The sequence below is a fragment of the Mobula hypostoma genome, chromosome 16, assembly GCF_963921235.1.
Source record: "Mobula hypostoma chromosome 16, sMobHyp1.1, whole genome shotgun sequence".
Taxonomy (NCBI): Eukaryota; Metazoa; Chordata; class Chondrichthyes; order Myliobatiformes; family Myliobatidae; genus Mobula; species Mobula hypostoma.
In genome coordinates, this window is record NC_086112.1 from 28,722,803 (window position 1) to 28,745,191 (window position 22,389).

At 39.4% G+C, this 22,389-nt stretch overlaps 1 protein-coding gene across 1 annotated transcript in view; it reads left to right on the forward strand.

The window, feature by feature from the left end:
- The window catches only part of hsd17b4 (hydroxysteroid (17-beta) dehydrogenase 4), a 133,106-nt gene that overhangs the window by 105,864 nt on the left and 4,853 nt on the right, over window positions 1–22,389 (forward strand). Inside the window, exons 20-22 of the mRNA XM_063068703.1 lie at window positions 397–483; window positions 9,768–9,857; window positions 18,448–18,586. Of these exons, the coding sequence (XP_062924773.1) occupies window positions 397–483; window positions 9,768–9,857; window positions 18,448–18,586 (316 nt within the window). The remainder of the gene's footprint in view (window positions 1–396; window positions 484–9,767; window positions 9,858–18,447; window positions 18,587–22,389) is intronic.

Genomic DNA, 22,389 nt, shown 5'->3' on the forward strand with positions numbered 1-22,389 from the left:
CAGTAGTTAAAACTAGTTTTATATATTTCCTGCTTCAGTGGTTTGTAATTCAAAGTAATTTGCAGACTTCATGTTGGCAAGAGAAATATGGTAAGTTTGTTATTAATTACAAAATCCATAATGCATTTGAATAAAATGTGCAAAATTATGTGCAAGAATAACAGGAAGAGCTGTCCTTGCATATAAATCTGCGGGCATGTTGATGTGCGCATTATCGTTAACGTAGGACTACACATTTCTATATATTTTGGTGTTTTTTGGAAATGTATCAATTTATGATGCAACAGACTTGACGATTGTTAGGAGCCAGTACATTAAACTAAATTTACCTTTTCAGTGGCTGTATGTTCTTTATAATGTTAGAATGGTTACTGTTAGAAATAATCTTTTCAACAGGTTCGTTTTGCAAAACCAGTCTTTCCTGGACAAACAATAGAAACTGAAATGTGGAAAGAAGGAAACCGCATCCATCTTCAGTCAAAGGTCAGAACTTTCTGATCTTCATTAGCGAAATGTTTTATATTAAAAACAATACAAGTAGTAAACAGACTTCAACCATTGCCTAATTATTTGTTTTACCTGATTGGAATCAGCTTTTTCAGTAAGGGGCTGATGTGTATGGAAACTCCTTTTCATCCCAGTCTTTGAAAATGTGAGATAGCAACAGTAGTAGAGCTCAGAGTTATAGGGATGTTTTTTTCTCTGCCTGTAAGATATCCTGAAAGAAAAGTTAGAACTCCTCAGTTTTATCTGAGAATAAATCAAAAAGTATTTTATTACGTCAACAGAGAGAGAAAAAAATAACCTTTATATTTTGAATTCACAAAGTCCTGGTTGAAAAATTGTTTCCGTGCCTGAAAGCGTAGATCATATTTTAACCCATATTACAGAATCACCAGAGGTTAAAACACTACAAAACACTTTTTTAAAGTTAAACCAAGCTCAAGGATTATCTTGTGAAGAATAGAATTATGAAGTGTAAGCCAAGCAAAACTTGCATCATACATTCATTCAATGAGTTTTCAACATTGTTCTGGTTGCCATATTATAAACAAGATAAGGAGGAATTAGCGAACATATAGAACGCTCAGCAATAAGATTATCAAAATTGCAGATCATATCCACCAGGAAATAGTATACAGGCTGGATGTCTTCTTAAAATAAATGGTTGAATTGCCATCTTCAAAAATTTTTAAGGTTTTGAATAAGAAAGAGATAGGGAGGTTAGACAAGCAAAAGCTATGAATACAAGGTGACAGCACCAAGATATCAAGCTCCAATTTCTGATGAGATGTGAATTTATTATTACAGGAAAGATAGGGTGAATAATTCATTTAAGTGAAATTTACATAAACGTGTAAGGGTAAAGAGAATAGATTTCTGTACAAATGTGCAAATTACGAGCAGGAGTGAGCCATTTATTTCTTTTTGTCTTCTCTGCCATGTAAAAAGTTTAAGCTGATTTGATTGTCCCTTTGACTCCATATTTCCACCCTCCCTCATTAACCTTCAACATATTGATAATATGATATCTCTGCTTTAAAACTATTAAAAATATGCAGATGCAAACCAGGCCAATCCAAACTTACCTTTGTCAACCCCATCCATTTCGGGTTTCAGTCTGTTAGATCTTTGAACTGCTTCCAATGCATTAACATCCTACCATTGATAAAGGGACCACTGCAATATGTGGTCTCACCAGTGTTCTGTACGACTGCGTAAGTGTCTTTTGGGAATTGTGCACAAAGACATTTGGATCCATCTGCATTAATGCTCTGTAATCTTTCATCATTAAGGTAGATGCATTTATTATTTTTCCTGTCAAAGTGCGCAGTTTCTCACTTCCTATTGTTGCACTCTATTTAACATATCTTTGGAAACTTAAGTATCTATAATGCTGCTTTATGTATTTTTGTGAGGCACATTCTATGTAGCATGGAAGTTGGATGCCTGCCAGTCATCAATTCTCTGCCACTTGGTAGAAAATATCAAGCAGCAGGTGATTTATATTTGCAGCCTTCTGAGATTAGTGTTTTCTGTAAACATTTTCTAACAGAAATAAATGTGTAAATTCTTGAACTGTTTTAATAATAATAAATATTTTAGAATGCATTTTTTATCTGTCTTAAACTTGAAAAGGCCTAAATGGGACAGTACTAGAAAACAGACACAAGCATTCAAACGTGGTATAAGTTTTCATTTCAGTTTTTGAAGGAAGCATACGTAAACAGACTCGGCGATCGTTGCATAGAACACATACACTCAGTCTGAGCTCCTGGTTGCAGACCATATCAGATCCCCCTCCTGTTCCTACACTGACTTGTCCATCCTACACCGCCTTTTCTTTTTTTCTCTCTCTCTCTGCTTCCATCTATCATTCACCTGCCACAAGCTTCCAACTACATCCCAGCTCACCCTCCCTATCTGGCACTACCTGCTTGTCATCTTACATTTCTCTTCAGTCCACCAATTGCCTCGGAATCCTTTCTTGCCACTCCCCTTTTCCTTCTCCTCTCCATGCTGGCCATCTCATTTACCACCTTCCTAAATCCATGCCTGCTTTCTCTCAAAATTTTGAGGAATCTTATTCTCTACTGTATTGAACTACGACAGGATTGTCATCACTTGTGATTTCAATATTCATAATGATCTTTCAAATATGAACTCTATGGCAACTGAATTCATGAGCTTACTAGACAGCCTAGATCTTACCCTGCATGTCACTGAGCCCACCAATTGACTTGGCAATACACTTGACTTAATAATGACAAAAGGTTCTCTCTGTCTGATAACACCATCTTTGATCATCTTTGTGTACTTTTTGATGCCCTCATACCTGTTGACCATTTGTCAACAGAACGAGGCTAGGAAACTCACTACGCCAACTGTACTTTATCGGCTATGCACAAACAACAATGTAACTATGCTGGCCCCAGGCCAACAAGTTAGTACATGAATTCTACTGTTCCTCTGTACCAATACTCACTCAGACAACTTTTCCAATTTATAATACCGAAATAGGGGATCTCTGTTGGCCGGATGATCAATCCTTTCTTCGCCCAGCCCCTGGCATGGAGGTCCTTCCTTGCGATGATGGGTCTCTTGAGAGTTATCGCTGATAGCACACTTGAAGTATCCACTTTTGTATTCCTTCCTTACCAATTCAAATACTGCATTCCAGTGCCATTGGCTGTAGGTCATCTGATTGACCTTTAACACCTTTCTATTGGCTCTACTCCAGGGCAGCATCCATTTATTGCCTTATCCCAGCAAGTGACACATGATAATTTATGGCTATTTGGTTGGTAACCAATTTGAATCACTCAAGGCAGGCATCAACCCCAACATTCAAAAATCTGCATGTTATATTATATCACCTCACAAATAACTTTTTTGGAAATGACCTCTAATTCAGCAGATTACCTGAAACGTAATTGTGTCTACTTTAAACCACAGAAAGCAAAGCAACTTCATCTCACAAAATGGAGGACATTAAACAGTTCCACAAAATGGCAGCCTCCATCCTCAATCACATGGCAGGAACAAAGACAATTGATCTGTCTGCTTCCACTGTCCATGACCCATTCGAGTTTGACATTTTCTTCCATATTTTAAATCCACCATGGCCAACATACCTAGAGCCAAGACCATGAAAAAAGTAGTTAGAAAACAGTTTCTTGATGCTGCAATACAACTAAGTTGTTTGAGCTGGGTGGTTTATCTGACCCATGTGATCTAAACTGCTCAGTAAATAAAATAGTTGATTTTCAACAATAACTTGACAAATATATTAAATACAGTTGCCCCACCTAGGGTTTAAAAAAAATCACTCAGTAAAACATCGCTTTAGTTAAATAATTCTGTCCGCAAACTCAAGCGATCATGTAGAGTAACTGAGAAAATGGAGGAGTACTAGGATAGAAGTCCACCACAATATTTTTGATGAAAAACTAGTCTCCTTTAATGCTGCTATCCGCTCTGTAAGAAGAGCCAGTTTTTCCAAAATTATTACAGAGAATAGATGCGATTGAAGAACATTTTTTTTTCAACTTTATACTGACTATTGAACCCTGTTCCAATCTGTAATGTCCTCAGTCGAGCATATGCCGCAAAGTGTGAGAAATTTGTGATATTTTTTATCAACAAAATTATTTCTGTTAGGGAAAGTATTGGTACCGATACTGGTAACCTTTATAGTCAGCTTTGTAAAGAGTCGGCAAACGTGTCAAAATTTACCAACTATTTCCATTTTGGACCTCTACAAGATTGTAACAAAGTGTAACCTGTCTACTTGCTATCTCACCCCTGTCCCTATCATACTTTCTAATGACTCTTTTAATAGTGTTTTCAATTAGGAAAATTATTAACCCTTACCTTGAAACTGGAGTTTTTCCAGATGCCTTTAAAATTGCTGCTGTCAAACCCCTACTTAAAAAGCCAAACCTTGGTTGTGAGATACTGGCTAACTACAGGCCTATGTCAAATCTTCGCTTCCTGGCCAAGATTCTTGAGAAAGTTATTTTCAACAAACTCAACACCTTTCTGAATGAGAATAATATTCTCAAAATAATTCAGTCAGGTTTTACAGCAAACCTGAGCATGGAGCCGGCCTTTACCAAAATTGACAGTGACCTTAAGCTCAGCACTGATGCCAGCAGACTCTGAGTTCTAATTCTGCTGGATCTATGTGCTGCGTTTGACACGATTGACCGCAACGTTTTCCTAGATTGCCTTGAGAACTGGGTTGTTCTCTTTGGTACTGCGCTTAATCAGTTTCATTCATTTACCTTGGAGAGAAAATTTTTGTCTTTCTTGGAGACCAATTTTCTAAGAGATACAGTGTACCTTTTGGTGTTGCTCAGGGAAGTTGTCTTGGTCCTCTACTCTTCTCCTTGTACATGCTGTCCTTCGGAGATAGCATTGAAGAGCATAAATGTGATTTCCACATTTAGATTAGATTAGATTCAACTTTATTGTCGTTGTACCAAGTACAGATACAAAGCCAATGAAATGCAGTTAGCATCTGACCAGAAATGCAAGGAATAGTGTTATTTACAAAATAACTGTGAATAAAAATTAAGTGCTACAGCACACAAATATAAAAGTACTGAGACAGTACAACATGGATGCAATACTGCTTAGCGCTGTGATGTGAGGTTCAGCAGGGTCACAGCCTCAGGGAAGAAGCTCTTCCTATGCCTGCTGGTGGGGGAGCGGAGGCTCCTGTAGCGCCTACTGGATCGGAGGAGAGTAAAAAGTCCATGGTTAGGGTGAGATGCATCCTTGATAATGCTTTTCGCCCTGCCCAGGCAGCGTTTATGGTAGATGTTCTCAATGGTGGGCAATTGGGTGCCGATAATCCACTGGGCAGTTTTCAGCACACGCTGGAGTGCTTTGCGGTCCGATACGGGACAATTGCCACACCACACTGAGATGCAGTTGGTGAGTATGCTCTCAATGGTACAGTGGTAAAAGTCCATCAGTATCCTGGGACAGAGGTGAGCTTTCTTGATGCGCCGCAGGAAATAAAGACACTGTTGCACCTTTTTGATCAGGATGGAGGAGTTCAGGGACCAGGTGAGATCATCGGAAATGTGGACACCAAGGAATTTGAAGCTTGATACACGCTTCACTACAGTTCTGTTGATGTAGATGGGGATGTGAGTGTGGTTCCTAGCATGCCTGAAGTCCACAGTGATCTCCTTGGTCTTCTGGGTGTTAAGGTCCACGTTATTGTCAGCAGACCACACAGCCAGGTGCTGGACCTCGTCCCTGTAGGCCGTCTCATCATCGCCTCTGATCAGGCCAACCACCGTGGTGGCATCTGCGAACTTGATTATGGAGTTAGAACCATGTCCAGGAACGCAGTCATAGGTGAAGAGGGCTCAGCACACAGCCTTGAGGCATGCTGGTGTTCAGGGTGAGAGTGGAGGAGGAGAAGTTGTCTAACTTAACTGATTGGGGTCTGTTATTTATGCAGATGACACACAATTGTATATCTCAGTTGAGCCTAATGATGATAACACTTTATCTTTTCTGACTTCTGGCATAGTAATAAACAATAGATAATCAATAATTTCCTAAAGCTAAATGAAGATAAAACTCAGATACTTTTGGTTGATCTCAAAGCCAAAGGAGATAAATTCTTTGAAAAATTTGGGAACTTGGCTTGCCTTGTAAATTGAGAAGTAACAAGCTTGGGTGTTATCCTTGATTTGGATTTGAATTTTAAATCAGTGCAGCATTTCTACACTTCAAGATTCAAAATTGTTTAATATCATTTCCTGTATAAAGTGTAAAGGAGAATGAAATAATTTTTACTCCAGATCCGATGGAGAACAGAAAAATATGCTATAAGATAAAGAATGCGATAATACTAATAAATATACTGTAAATGTATAAGATAGCTTATGTACATTGATTGTATGTTAATAAAGTGATGCTAGTCACAGGAGTGTCTACGTAAGGTGACTGACAGGAAATGATAGAATAGTGGTTGTTGGAGACATGGAGGGTTAGAGGGTGGAAACCTAAGAACAATTGCAAAGGTACATCCATTTCTGTCATGCGATGATGCTGAAAAAAACTAATTTGTGCTTTTTTTTATTGCATTGAATAGATTACTACAATCCATTTTTGACTAGCTTTCTAAAGCAATCTAGTGACAAATTTCGACTCATTCAGGACACCGCTGCTTGACTTTTAACCAAAACCTGGATGAGGGAGTATGTCACTCCCACCATAACTACTCTGCATAGGCTTCCTGCTAACTTTTAGAATTAATTTTAAAGTTCTCTTACTGGTTTTTAAAGCTCTTAATGGTCTGGGACCGGAATACATCATAGAACACAGAATCATTTTCATCTTATTATCCTGCTTGAGCTCTTGGATCTTCTTCAGCAGGTGTCTTAAATTTAAACAATCTCCCTCAAAAGATAGATGGCAGGTTAGCTTTTCTGAACTATGCTCCTAAACTGTGGAATTCAATACCTAAAACCCTAAGGGATGCTGACTCAGTTGACACTTTTAAATGTCAGCTCAAAACCTTTTTATTTAACCTGCTGTTAACTAACACCTTTTTGTCTTTATTTTCATGTTTATTTTTATTTTATTTTCTTGTTACACTTTATCCCATTGTAAAGTACTTTGAAATACGTTGTATGAGTATTGCTCTGTGAATAAATTATTCCTATTATTACTTTGCCTCTGATGCAAGAGTTTCAACCTGAAATGTCGATAATTTCTCCTCACTGATGCTGCTAATCCTACTGAATTTTTCCAGGAGATTATGTGTTGATATGTATTCCCACCTCATTATTACCATTTCGGTGTCCAGGCCTTGGCATTTGTGCATGACACAAGAATCACTTTAGTTGGTGGCTGAAGTAACTGAAATCAGCTAGCTTTGAAACCATCTGTACACCTCTGGCAGTTTGGATGCAAGCAAATGTTTGGGGCCAAGATAAGCAAGCATGAGAGCATGATGGCTAAAATACAGCTTTAGAATTCCGATAGCACAATGCTGTGACAGCTCGGGGCATCAGAGTTTGGAGTTCAATTCCAACGTTGTCTTTAAGGAGTTTATATGTCCTCCCCATGAACATGTGGGTTTCCTCTAGGTTTTCCCCCTGCTGCATTTGTTAGTAGGTTAATTGGTCATTGTAAATTGTCTTGTGGTTAGGCTAGGATTAAATAGGTGACTTGCTGGGCAGTTTGGCGTGTTGTCTGGAAGGGCCTGTTCTGCTCAGTTATCTCAAACGAATACAATAAAATAAATATCTGGACTTCAAAACCCACCACATTACATAGACGTATGAAAATTAGTGGAACTTTTTAAAAGGCTAGTTTTGCTAATGATTACTGTAAATTCTTACACTTCAATTCATTCAACAAACAGAAGTCATTCAGAACTCTTTTAACTAGTAGAATGCATTTTCCGTTGTATGGTTAAATAAGGTGTTAAGCTAAATCACTGTGGCCTGGTTTTGCAAAACCTTGCTAAATCAACTGCTTACTCTGCATACTTCAGGCTTGCCATGCACACACTAGCACCCTTTCTTAAAAGGAAATTGTTATTTATTTGTAGGTTCTGGACATTGTTGGGAATGTTAGCATTTATTTTCTGTCTCTGATTTCCCATAGGCAATTTCAGAGAGCACTACCACCCTTTCCAATTTGTGCAAGTCTCGATACGAAAGTGCAACTTTGAATCAAATCTGCGCCCATAATGTTGAAACTTAAATAAACCAAATAAAATTAAGTTTCTCTTAAAGGCCCAGTCACCTTTTTTCACACAAACCTACTTTGAATATTTACTCACCTTTTTAATGGTATATCGTGATCAAAATTGAAGGCAAATTTCAGAAAGTTTCCTCATTGATCACTGCACTCCCTCATTCGTATTATGCTGTTTGATACTGTTTCATTATGTTTACTTTTAGGAGCTATTTTATTAGTTAATTAGCTTCAAAAGAGGGAATGGTATTTGGTTTGATTTTGCAAGTGCTAGTGGTTTTGAATGAAACCATTTGGTTTCAGCCGATTAAGTGAGAGTAAATCTTGGGTCCAAAAGCAGAAACCTGAAACTGGCTAACAAATAAGGAATACTTTATAAGTTACACTATATTGCATCTAAAAGTTTCTTGATTAGAGAATGCAGGACTTGATGGGCTGAATGCCCTCATTCTGTTCCTATGCAGGGACAAATATTGTGCTAAGATTCCTTGATGTTTAAGCTAGTCAATTGCCCAACTGAGCTTGGAAAGAATTCCAGACAATAAGGATTTGAATTGGAACCACAGGATTGCAGATTGGGAGTTTTAAGGAAAAATAATGCCTTGTGTTTTGAATTAGTTTGCTTTGGTTGAATGTTCTTAATTATGTATTTTTGGTTAACATTTAATTAACAAATGTATTTTTTTTCTGTATTTGCTCCGATTTTAATTGTTTTCGTTTTCTCAGTCTCAGACTTGTTTTAAGTAAGTTCTAAATAACTTTGATTTCCAAGAAGGTCAGAAGCATGTTAAGGCTTTCTGAAGCATTTCAGATGGGAATTTTGTACAATTTTTATTGTTCAAATTATATTGCTAGAGTTTGGGACTTTTTGGAGTCAGTGATATTGGATCTGCAGTGGATCAGGTTAAGTGCAATGATGGGAGGTAATATGACAGGACGATCAAGATTAGAACATATTACCTTGTTAAAGATTGCTCTTCATCATGTACCTCCCTCCAAGGATCATTACTTTGTGGTGGAGAGGCTTGTGAGTTCCTTTGATCCCAGGAGCGATGCTGTCTGGAGTTTAGCCATCAGGCACTTAGCTTCTGGTGGGGTCACCCATGGCGGTAAGGTCAAGGGGGAGGAACAAGAACCCAGTGGTGGAGCTGGTAGCAGATGATGTCTCAAAACAATGGCAGTGAAGGTGGAAGAAGGCTGCAGCAGTAAAAGTTCCTTAATCATCTTGCATTCCATGCCACTGGACCCTGATCCCAGTCTATCAAGGACCATGTGGTGGCTACTGTGCATCACCCTCCCCATGTTAAACATGTTGCACACAGGCATTCTCCATTAAGGAAATCCATCCTAACATCCTGGATTAACGCTTTAGGAGAACATCATACCCGACTTGAGTGATTGCACTATTATACCTATCGACTTGTATCGTACTGCTTAACATTCAACTTTGTGATTTTTGTTTTTAAAGCTTGTATTTCCCTTTTGAATTTATTTTTAATATTTTGTTTTTTTTTTAACCCTCTTTTACTCAGGTGAAAGAAAACAATGAGTTTGTGCTTACTGGAGCATATGTGGATCTGCAAGACACTGTGTATAAGCCCAGAGCTAATGATACTGGCATGGTAAGCTGTATTATTCAAAGGGTGGAAAACACCCTGCTCTCAAATGCCATTGGTATTACGTAGTACATTACCTAGTGCTGCAAGGGATGTGTGAGTGATAGTAGAGACTTCAAAAAATTTGGAAGAATTTCTTCACTATGCTTAAAATTGATTCTTAATACAGTGTCTGAATTATTTCAGAAATAATTAAAACAAAGGATACTTTAGTCATAATTTTTGAATATAAAGACAATAATCAATTGAATGAGCATGCATTAACAAAAATCACTAATCATAATTTTGCAGTGTTTTGAGACGTTCTGTATTGAACGTATTATAAAAATTGTTCACCTTTAAAACTGCTTTTTCTCAGACAACTAGATTGCATGTTTGGACTGAAATTAATACAGATTTATAGAGCATTGCAACAGGCCCTTCAGCCGGCTGTTTTGCAGACCTTCAAGTTTCGTTCTACACTGAACTTTGCAGCACTTGATCTTTTCTACCATGTTTCAGATGCTCATTTAAAAACTTAAAGTTTTGAGACAGTTCCCCTGTAACCACCCCTTCAGGCAGTGCATTCCTGATTTCAAGCACACTCTGTGTGGAAAAACTCTTCCTCAAATCCCCTCTAAATCTGTCCTGGTTTCTAATGCTAGTTCATACCCCTTCCCATAAGTTATGGGTGGGACAGGGGCATAAACTTTTTCACAGATGTTTAGACAGATCCTTGTGTGCTCATGAATAAAATATCCAAAGATTTTGTAAGAATCTGAGAGTCAGAGAGAGATGTACATGGAAACAAGCCTTTTGACTCACAAAACTGTGTAAGCTATCACACATCCAATATTACAATGATCCTATCTGGCTCATTTTATTCTCTCCACATCCCCATCAAGATTACAGATTTTACCTTTGCACTGGCTTAATTTACGGTGGTCAAGCAACTTACCAACCCGTATGTGTACTTTAATATGTAGAAAGAAACTGGAGCATCCTGAAGAAACCCTGCACTCACAGGAAGAAGCTGTAAACTTCAAACCAGACAGTGCCACAAGTCACAATTGAAGTCATTGGTGCTAGGAGGGGGTAGCTCCACCATCTGTGTTACTCTGTCATTGCAAATTTTTGAATTTTGACTTTTTTTTCGTTTCATTGGTAATTCCAAAGTACTTGTGAAACATTCTGAAATTATTTGGAACTTTTATAGTTGTCCATCTTCCTTCATAGTAGATGAAATGAAGAAAATACAAAGGGTTGTGTAGCTAGCAATGCCAGTTGAGGTGTGTAGATACCTTTGCCCTGCAAATGTATTTAAGGGTCATGACAGAGAAAATAGACAAGTTAGTTATGCTTTTTGATGGAGATTGTCCACCTCGCAACAAGGTATGTGCCCAGTGTTACGAGAATACACATAAAATTAAGATGTTTGCTGGCCTGGGCTAGCATCAGTGGCATCAGCAGTTGGTCTGCCACCTGCCCTCAGGGGAAGGAGAGATAAGGAACAATGGAGCAGCGTCTGGAGATGTGTAATGAAGGGATGTGGGAGAGAGAACTGTCTGGAGCGGCTCCCCCCTTTGAACCCTGAACTGTTTGAAGTGATGGACAGGCGATACCCCAGCAGGGGGATAAAAAGGGACAGGTTCGCTAAGACAGGACACACGCCACCCGAGGTAACGAGACCCTGGAAGCGGTGCGCCTCTCACGAGTGGGTGAGAAGCACCAGACAACGACAAGGGTGGAAAGGTACGATCAGCGGGAACCCGGTGTGTGTCCGCCCTTGCCTGGGTGCCGGGTTCACTGCAGAGGATCGACCGCATCTGGAGGAGGGGTCACAGTCGGTGACCTCAGGTGACATCACCAAGGACCCGCCCAAAAGCTGTTTGTGAGCCATCTCGCTGGTCTGTGAGTGAAGCCGTGTTCTGAATGATCAGTTGTTCCTATTCTATGTCTCTCTTCCCCCACCTTGTCCATCGCCATGGCAACGATTACTGCGAACTGAACTACTAACTGGACTGAACTTTGAGTCATTTTGAAATTGGTCATTTACCCCTAGACAACGATAGAGCTTGATTGATGCTGTTATCTTACTTCTGTGCACATGTGTGTTTATCATCACTGAACTGTTGCATTTATTATCCTTTCGATTACTGTGTTGCTTGTTTCTTTAATAAAACTTTCTTAGTTCTAGTACTCCAGACTCCAACCGAGTGATCCATTTCTGCTGGTTTGGCAACCCAGTTACGGGGTACGTAACACCAGCTATTACAATATTTTCTATTATTTTGCCTGTGGTTCCTTCCACAGATCATATAGTGTCACATAGTAGTAGGAGAGAAAATTTATGAAGCTACAATTTAAAATTAATTGCTCAGGAATCAATCACAATTCTCAGAAGAGGTTTCCAAACTTGTATCATCCATGTTGCCTGTATAAGTACGGGTCCACAGTCCCTTATCTGAAATCCTTGGGGCCAGTTGCATTTTGGAATTAAGAATTTTTCAGATTTCAGAAAATTGATAATTATATTGATAATTAATCTGTCTCAGTGCAGGTGGACTTTAGGACCCAGGGAAGCTCCGGACCTACGCATATCCTCCCGTATACTTTAAATTATCTCTAGATTACTTATAATACCTAATACAATGTAAATGCTATGTAAATAGTTGTTTCACTGTATTGTTTAGGGAATAATGACAAGAAAAACAAGTCTGTACATGCTCAAACAATGAGTGCTGGAGAGAGAACTTCCGGGTTTTCCCGATCTGCGCTCTTTTACAAATATTATTACAGTTTATTTATAGAGTAATGTACTGATAAATGAAATAGTGGGATAATTATAGGCCATAAATACACTCGTTCATTTTATTTCCAATAAAACCACTCAATAAAACATAAAAATATACAGCTTCAAATGAACTGAATCAAACACATGGGAAATGACTTATTGGAATAAATGTAGAACATAAATACTCTAGGACATATACAGGTTCAAACTAAACTGAATACGTACAGGTACCTCTAGTTAAGCTGTATTACGTCTGGCAAACAAAGCTAAATACTCTACAAGTACCTGATGGGCCAGGAACAGGATTCTCAAGTTATGAAGCAGCACTACGACAGACGGCGTTTTTAAAGACTTCTTCAAGTGTCATCTGTCTCATTAACATAGGTTTATGTCTAAGCAATTTCTCTTTAACTGAGTAAACTGCCATAATCTCTTGCTCACTGATAAATGCATGTTGCTCAAGGCCAGCAATTAACTGATCACACATTTTCACCATATCGTCTATGGCGATTTTTTTTCACCTGTGTTCACTATGTCATCATCATTACTACTATCTTCATGCTTATCTGTATTTAACACCATTTCAGCAATTTCCCCATCACTCAAGGAATGCACAACCGGTGCATCATTGTCAATGTTCAGCATTTCTTGGATGTCAGCTTCCTCTAACTTATTTTTTAGGTTAGATTATGAGGACACGCAGTCCTCTTTTATTGTCATTTAGTAATGCATGCATTAAGAAATGATACAATGTTTATTTTACAATATTTGTAAAATAATACAATATTTACATTTTTGTTTGATAACATTTTAGCGTAAGTTGCGAGATTTGATATCATCATCTCATTAGTGACGCAAAATCCTTCAAAGTCTTGATCTGTAGGTTCATTTACATCAAACATCGTTGTAGGCCAAAGTCTGTGCCAAGCATTTGTTAATGTTAATTTATCAACATCATTCCAAGCATTAGCAATTGTGTAAATGGCATCCTTAACACTGAACTCTTTCATGAAGTCTTGGATTCCTACTCCTCTGTTGACTGCAGAAAGCATACAATTCAAAAAATAGTCTTTATACTTGCTGTTCATTGAGCGTAAAATTCCTTGGTCACAAGGCTGTAATACAGATGTCACATTGGGGGGCAAGTAAATTGTGAAAACATTACTTTTCACAAGAAGTTCGGCGGGGGATGTGTGGAGCAGTTGTCCAGGAACAATAAAATTTTACAGTTTTCTTCCAGTCCAGCTTGCCTGCAATGAGCTCGTGCCACTGGTACAAAGTGGTTATTGAACCTCTGAATATTGACACTCACCTTCAATGTTCAGTTCTTCATGGTATATTCTAGCTTGTTTCATGATCAACATGCCATTCAGTGGCATATGTTCACTTCTTCGTTGTCTAATCCACTCCATCAATACATGGTCAAGATCTTCATTTTTTGCCCTGTGCAGTGTTTTTTCCTATTTTTCATTAGTATGGTCATCACTGTCACTATAAAACTTCAGTAACTTGTCTTTCTGTTTCTTTAAATCATATACAGTGGTAGTTCCGACACCATATTCTTCAGTAAGACGCCACACAAACACACCATGATCAAGCTTCTGCAATAACTCCACTTTCTGCATTGTTGATATTGATAGATGCTTCCTTCTCCTTTTGTCATTGTTACCTATGGGGGTATCTGCAGCTCTTTTTGACATTTTCACAGTGAAATTAAACACAAAGTCAACAGTGAACACAAAATATCAGCGAACAGCAAATTCACGTGTAACCAGTACGAGTGCTGAGCCACAACTGATGTCTGGTGGCCTCTGCTAGTGCTGCCACGTCACACCTGAGTGACGTCAGCTGTTGGCACGACAAGTCTTGTTACGACACGCTCCGCACTTCACAAAAAAGCTTTGGTTTTTGGAGCTTTTCGGATTTCAGAATTTCGGATAAGGGATTGTGGATCTGTATTTTTTTCTGAAACTTTATCCAGTCCTAGTTATCAGAGTGGTTTTCTACCTATCCTATTTATTTCACTTAATATCCTGAATAAAATCACACCCCAACTTCTAAATTCCAAGTACCGTGTAAGGTGTTTCTTCTTTTATGTTACTGAGTATGTTAATCAAAATGGCTTCTTTGTTATGTTAATCTTTTATGTTACTGCGTATGTTAATTAAAATGGCTTCTTTGTTATGTTAAATTCTGATAAAGTCTCTAGCTAGCACTTTGTTTGGGTTATAACAGAGTAAATGAACCAATGGGTGTCCATGTTATTCTTTCTTGGGGTGATATGCTGTCTCATATGGCTGGGAACCAGGGGGTTTTGGCGGGGAGTCGGAGGAGAGACCGCGAGGACGATCATATGGCTGGGAACCAGGGGGTTTTGGCGGGGAGTCGGAGGAGAGACCGCGAGGACGATCATATGGCTGGGAACCAGGGGGTTTTGGCGGAGAGTCGAAGGAGAGACCGCGAGGACGACGGACGTGCAGGGAAAGCTCAGGTTGATCATTCCGGGTGGTCCCGAGCTGCGAGTCGACGGGGTCAGGGTGGTCCTGAAGAGGCCCCCGAGCTCCAACGTGTGCACGAAGAAATTGAACTTCGATAAGTCTGGTACCTTTTCCATTCCTTTAAATAGTGTTCTTTTTGTGTGATTATGTTATGTTATCCATTTGGCCTGATAGACACCGGATATGGAAATATGAAGATGAGGGAAATGATGGAGTGATCTGAACTTGAGCTAATGTCCATACAAGATGCCAAGAAATGTATTGTTTGCTTATGACATTATTTCATGCAGGAAGACAATGAAGGCAATTCATTATCTGCATTAAGTGTCTGCGCTGATTTTGTTCATCAAAAGAGCATGGTAGTATTAACTCAATGAATTCTTCTGTCAGTAATTATTAGGAACTAATACACATTTTTGTAGTACTGTAGTAGTATTGCGGCTGACTGTATCAAAGGCCTTGGTCAGGTCGCTGAATGCTGTGTACAATCCCGTGTTCTGTTCACGGCACTTCTGTATCTGGCACAGGACGAAGATCATGCTGGATATGCCTCTGTTAGCTCTGAATCCACACTTGACTGTCTGACGTTGCTGTCGACAATGGTAGGGATGATTCTATCTCAGAGAATTCTGGTGGGGATTTTCCCGGTGGTGGACAGCAGGGTAATGCCTCTAGTTTAAGCAATCTATTTTCTCCCCTTTGTTCTTGTACAGAGAGACAATTACAGTGTTGTGTAGGTCACTTGGGACTGAACCTTTTTCCCAACGGAGTGCAAACGGGTTTGTGAGTTCGCTCAGGAGAATGTCTCCACCTATTGTGTACGCATCCGCTGGGATCCTATCAATGCCTGGGGCTTCATGGCATTTCAGCTTGGAAATTGTGGTGTTTACTTCGTTGAGATTTGGTGGGCTGTCAAACTTAAGCCTGATCTCATGTTGGGGGTCATTTCAATGGTTGGTTCTTATACTTGATGATTATCCATGAAAAGGCTCTCGTAGTGCTCTGTACATCGCTTCATGATGGCTTCCTTGTCTGTCAGCAGGCTGGAGCCGTTGGATGAGCATAGAGGGGCTTGAATCTGACAAGTTGGACAATACACTACATACAGCAATTTGTAGAAGGCTCGATTCTTGCCAGTGTCTGCACAGTGCTGTGTTTGCTCTGTTAGGGCAGTCCACCAGTCGTTGTCCGTCTGTCTCATTTTGGCTTGGAGGGTTCTGCGTGCAGCTCTGTATTCTGTCTTGGCCACTTGGTCGTTGGGTCTAGGCAGCACCACTTGATGGGAGGAGCGTTTCTTCTAGAGCAGGTTTGCGATGGTCTCTGGGAGATTCTGTTGAAGCGCATCTATCCCCCAAAATCCTTCACCATCCTACAGCAGCTCCATGAAGGCCAAAGTGGTCAGGTTTAACACCTGTCTGTCCCTTTCCCCATCAGTACCAGGCTGTGTTTTGGCATCAACACTCTTTGCCATCTTTTTCAGCATGATGTTACGGGAAGTGAAAGAGACGACCTTAGAGAGCATCTACATTTGATTCCACACTAACGGAAATATTTTCACCCTCCGGTGACCAAAAACCATGCAAGAGCCCGTGTTCAAGCCACTATATGCGGATGAATGTGCTCTCCTCATGCACGCAGAGGACCCGCAACAGGCTGCAGTTACTCAGTTCACCAAGGCTGCAAGGGCTTTTGGGTTAACAGTCAGTTTGAAGAAAACAACGATCCTTTATCAGAAGCCCCCTCGTGGCGTTTACAACCCACTTTAGATCACCAGTGATGGCCATCCTCACACCACAGTTGATCAGTTCACTTACCTGGGCAGCATCAACTCCAACAACGCTACGACAGTAAGGGGCATTGACAGTCAACTTGCCTAAGCCAGAGTGCTTTGGGCACCTCCAGAAATGTGTGTGCAAGAACCACCAGCTATGTCTGTCCACAAAAATCCGTCTATGCAGGGCTACCGTCGTCACAACAGTGCTATACGGCTCCGAAGCCTGCGTCTTGTACCACACGCAAATTAGTTGCTTGAACGCTTCCTTCAGCGCTGCCTCTGCTCCATCATGGGTATCAGCTGGCAAGATCGTGTCTCCAACAATGAGGCCCTGGAGAAAGCTCAACTTCCAAGCATTGAAGTCACTTTACTGTTCAAGCAGTTCCACTGATGTGGCCACATGTCTTGCATGGACAACTCCAGGTTACTGAAAGCAGTACTCTACAGAGAGCTCTCTCAGGGCAAGAGAGATCGTGGTGCCCCGTGCAAGAGTTATAAAGACCAACTTAAGTAGCAGTTCCCTCAGGCAAATATTGAGGTCAGCGAGTTGCAGCAGCTGGCTTGTGACAGAGATCACTGGAGAACGCTGATCCACAGAGCTGCCAAGAATTTTGAGGAATCCAGGGGAGTGACTCCTGAAGAGAAGAGGAGACACAGGAAGGATCCTACTACCCATGTGACCACATCCCTGTTGTCACCGTGTCCCTACTTTTCCAGAGTCTGCAGATCCAGAATTGGCCTCTACAGTCGTCAACGATCGTGCCATTGCTCCTGAGGATTCTTCTTCCCTCCTGATCTTCGCAAGTGAAGAACCACCCAACATCAGTAGTATTGGTGGTGCTCTAATTTGTTCTGTATTTCAATTAAATACATAATTTGTTATTCAGTTAAATGGTAGTTTGTCTTTTTTTTGTACTTGTAAAACTATTTCCTTGAACTTTTGGGGCAGTCACTTAATTGGGCCAAAGATGTGCTGGCCCTGATGTGTTCAGCGAAATTCACTGTATCAAGTAACTTCATTGTTTTAAGTATCTGATTTTAAAGTGTTTTTATTTGTTATTACCATTTTGGAAATGATAGTAATACAGTATGTAATAACATGTTCAATCTTTGATAGTTTTTGGCAAGCTTTTGACTCAGTTTGTCTAATTGAAGTGCTTCTATTGGTGGGTTAGGCAATACTGGAATTTCTGCTGAATATCCTGAAAGCCTTGCTGTCAAGAATCTTGCACTGTGACAACCATACTGATAAAGTTATTTAATCTTCTACCTAGTTTAATTCTGCCCATTTTTCTAAGATTAACAGTAGTAAGTCAGATATTGGGCAGTGTCTAGAGAGAAAAACATTTTTAATCCTGAGTTATGGCATTATTTGTTTTCCCAAATATTCATCAATTCTAATAGAATTATGTTTTGAAAATTGTCATGTTTAAGCAGTACCGTTATAAATTGTGCTGACATTGCTGTTCCAGTGGTAGTGTTCATTTATTACAAGTAGTTTTTTTGTGAACTTGTGAATATGCTCAAAGTTGTATTATTTTCTTTTAACAGAGAGCAGAGCTGCAAAGTGATGTAGTGTTTGCAGAAATTAGTCGCCGCATTAAGGATGTTGGCAGAGAGATGGTTAAAAAAGTGAATGCAGTGTTCCAATGGGATATCACTAAAGATGGGAAGACAGCAAGACAGTGGAGTAAGTTGTACAGTTTCATAAGATGATATGTATTTTCAATGTAACAAATGTTCTCCTCTTTTAACCTTCCTGACTACATGGATTACAGCATTTGTGGCAAGTGAAATTCAGATAAAAAATAAACCAGGATGGGCTAGATGGGTTGAGCTTGAAAAGCCCAAATGTGATTGTAAGGTGCACCACAGATTGTTTCCAGGGATGGTTGCTTTGTTGTTTGAGGAAAGATTGAGTAAAATAGACTTTTAAAGTCTTGAGTTTGGAAGAATGGGGATTGATTGATCTTACTAAAACTTATAAATTACCAGAGTAGTTGCAGGCATGATGTTTCAGTTACAAAGATGAAAATAAATTTCTTCATGTTAGTTGTAGTGAATCTTTGGAATTATTTAACTTAGGGGGCTGGAGAGATGCTGTTTAGTATACTAAAAAAAATGGTTCCTAGGTTTTTAGATATTAAGGGAATCAAGAAATGCCAGGTGAGAAGTGCTGATGCCACAGATCAGCTTTGACCTTTTGAATAGCAGAGAAGGCACAAGAGTTAAAATGGCCATTTTCCTGTGTTTTTTATACCATTGGTATAACAAAAACCATGGACCTTGAGTAATAAGCTCAATGAATTACATTTAAATTTAGGTTTAACTTGTAATGAAATAAAATTAAAACATGTCAAATTGGAGAATGTACTAAAATAGATAACTAGATCTCAGCTGGTTGAATGGTGTTGCAACAGTGACATTCTCACTCATTGTCACCCAAGAACAAGGAATTGATTGTGGATTGTGGAAGGAAAAGTTGGTAGAACACACACCAGTCTTCATTGAAGGATCAGTGATAGAAGAGATGAACAGATTCAAGTTTCTGGGTGGCAACATTTTGGAGAATGCTTCTTGGGCCAAATATATTGATGCAATCATGGAGAAGACATTCCATCAGCTGTACTGTGTTAAGAGTGTGAGGGAATTTGGTATGCCCACCAAAGACTCTTGCAAGTTTTTATGGATGTTTTGTAGAGAACATTCTGACAGGTTGATATAGAGCAGTGTTTCCCAACCTTTTTTAGCCCATCACCCCCATAAAGCACTTTCATGATTGCCAACACCTCTCTTAGGCACAGTGTACTTTCTGGCACCCCCGTAGTGTAAAATTATGTCTACCATATGTTAACACGAGAAGAATGATTTTGCATAAAATTTTTATTTGTCTTTAAACCTAGCTTCTTCAGTACTTGTGCGCTGTACAGCAGCTTTCATATCAATGTGATCCTTGGCTTAATGGTTTTTAGCAAGAGCTGAAATATCTGGTTCAAGCTTTGGTAGCAAAAACCTTAAATCCCTAGCATAACAATGTCCATGTGGTTTGTTGTTGGTGAGTACGTGGTTCACTACCCTGAATCCTTTTTCAGCAAGGTAGCAGGATGGAAATGCAATGAGGAGCAATTTGGCTCTTTTTCAAACACTGGGAAACTTCATATGACAGTGTAGTCACATAACACAAAAGCTGACAGTTTTTGAAAAGCATTTTTGCTTAATCATCATTCTGAATTTGGATAATTTCTTCTTGCAAGCTCTCTTCCTGTTCTTCCACCTTGCAAAGAAAAATGGATTGCGGAATTTCCAGATCGTTCAAATCCCTGAATTAATTCTGAAAATCCTCCTCTGTGACTGCAGGTGTTAGCAGTACTCTTGCAAATCACCCTTTGAGAAAGAGAGTGTCATAATTTCCATTCAGGGAAACTGTAAGAACGTTCTTTTCCCAATATTTTGCTTATGTATTTCCAATTTTCTGATAATAGTGGACACTGCACTTCTTACCTGGATTACATTGAAATTCTGACCCTGCAGTTTCATATTTAGAATTTTTTTTTTGTCATACAGATTGGCTAGGTATTCCACATCTCCATGTAGAAGTTCCATCTTGTTTTTGCCTGATTTATGCATGGGAAACAAATGGGTTTTCGGGCTATACACAGAAAAACTCCAGTGCATCAAGAAAGGGTGAAGTCTTAATTTTTAGATGTGATCTTATTAGAAAATTTAATGTTTTTTGAAAAACAGTATTACGTAGATCATCTGGTGAACTTGTACTGAACGATGGTTAGACCATATGTAAAGCACCAAGTGCAGTTCTGAATTTAGTGGTACTGGAAAGGGTGTAAAAATGATTTATAGAATGACCCCAAGTATTTTTTAAGTCAGGCTGAACCTATTTTTTTGTTTGAAAAGAGAGGTTGAGGTTGACCTAATAGAGAGAAATTCTAACAAAATATCCTTATATTTGAAACATCAGGCAGAGTATATTCCCACTTGTGGTAAAGATGAAAACTGGGACCTTTAAGTAACTTCAAAGAAATATTTATATAATCTCAACAAATTTGGATTCTACTGAGAAATTAAAGCTCCATGCAGAGGTATTATTTTATGGCTGACTAAACAAGTTAATGATTGCACTGGATTGAAATGAGAGCATATGATATTACAGAGTTAGAAGTTGTGTGAAGGAGAATCAATGGATTTGGTATGCCTAAGACCTGGAACAGTAGGGCACTCTTATTGAGTGGAATGGTAGAATGACCGTACTACCTCTGGAATTTAGAAGAATGGTAGGTGATCTCATTGAAACACAAGGTTGGTTGTGCCCCTTTTCAGGCAAAGAAAGAATGCATTCTCAGAATGAGGTGTTGGAAATTAAAATTAATTTCTTAATAAGGTAGTGAACATAGGGAATTCTTGAAAAAGGATCTAGTGCTTTCCTGGCGTATATGACAAATAAACTCTTCTTGGCTGGGTAGAGGTATTGACTTTAACTGATGTTTCAATGACGAATTCTGCCGCCTTCATCAAGGGTGATGCCTGGACATGTCTAGTCCGGGGGTATATATACCCCCGTCATCTGTCCCTCCTGATTGGTTAGTCCTCATCCAGTCAGTTTTTACTGTCCCACCTTGTTTACAATCGAATTCCAATTTTTCCTTAGAGCGAGCCCTTCATCTTTGTTAAAATTCTATTCTTCTAGTTTTATTTCAATGGCTTCCTTCACCAGGTGGTCCCAAAAGCCATTGGTGTGGCACAGTAGTTTTTGTGCTGTTGAAGTCAATCCTGTGGCTGGTACGAATGCAATGTTCTACTGCTGATTCCTTTGGGTAACCGAAACAGATAGACCTCTTATGCTCCTTGATGTGGGTCTCCAGCGTGCACCCCTGATGAACTTGTCATTGGAACTTCGGTTAAAATTACCTGGCTGGTAGCCCAAGAAGAGCTTGTATGGAATTCTTTATTCCAATGGCTTGTTGATGGTCAGTCATTGTATTCATTCAAGACCCAAGTGTGACAGATTTTTGGAATCCACTTGAATCTAGAAATGTGGGATTAGTAGAAGACTCCGGTTAAGGAAACAGATCTGTTGGATGTGGCTCATGGCCTTGCAGCTTTCTCTTTCCATTTGTTATTCTTATATAATGCCTTCAAGTTTTTTTTGTTCCCTGTGAAATGGGTGTACGAGTATGTGGGGATTTTAATACCGAGGGAACATCATGTTGAATGGAATTACTTGGAGGAGAAATTCACTTGAAGCTATAAAGTGAGCAACAGTTAATCGGCTGCTTGTTACATTCACATGATTTTCCTGTCTGTTGACTTTAGTGAATCTTTTCTGATGGCATTTTGCATCCTGCCACAGTGAAGTTTCATTTACTGCAACTCAAGAAGAATAATTTTTTTAGTAACACACACAAAATGCTGCAGGAACTCAGCAGGTCAGGCAGTATCTACGGAAAAAAGTACAGTGGATGTTTCAGGACCTGCTGA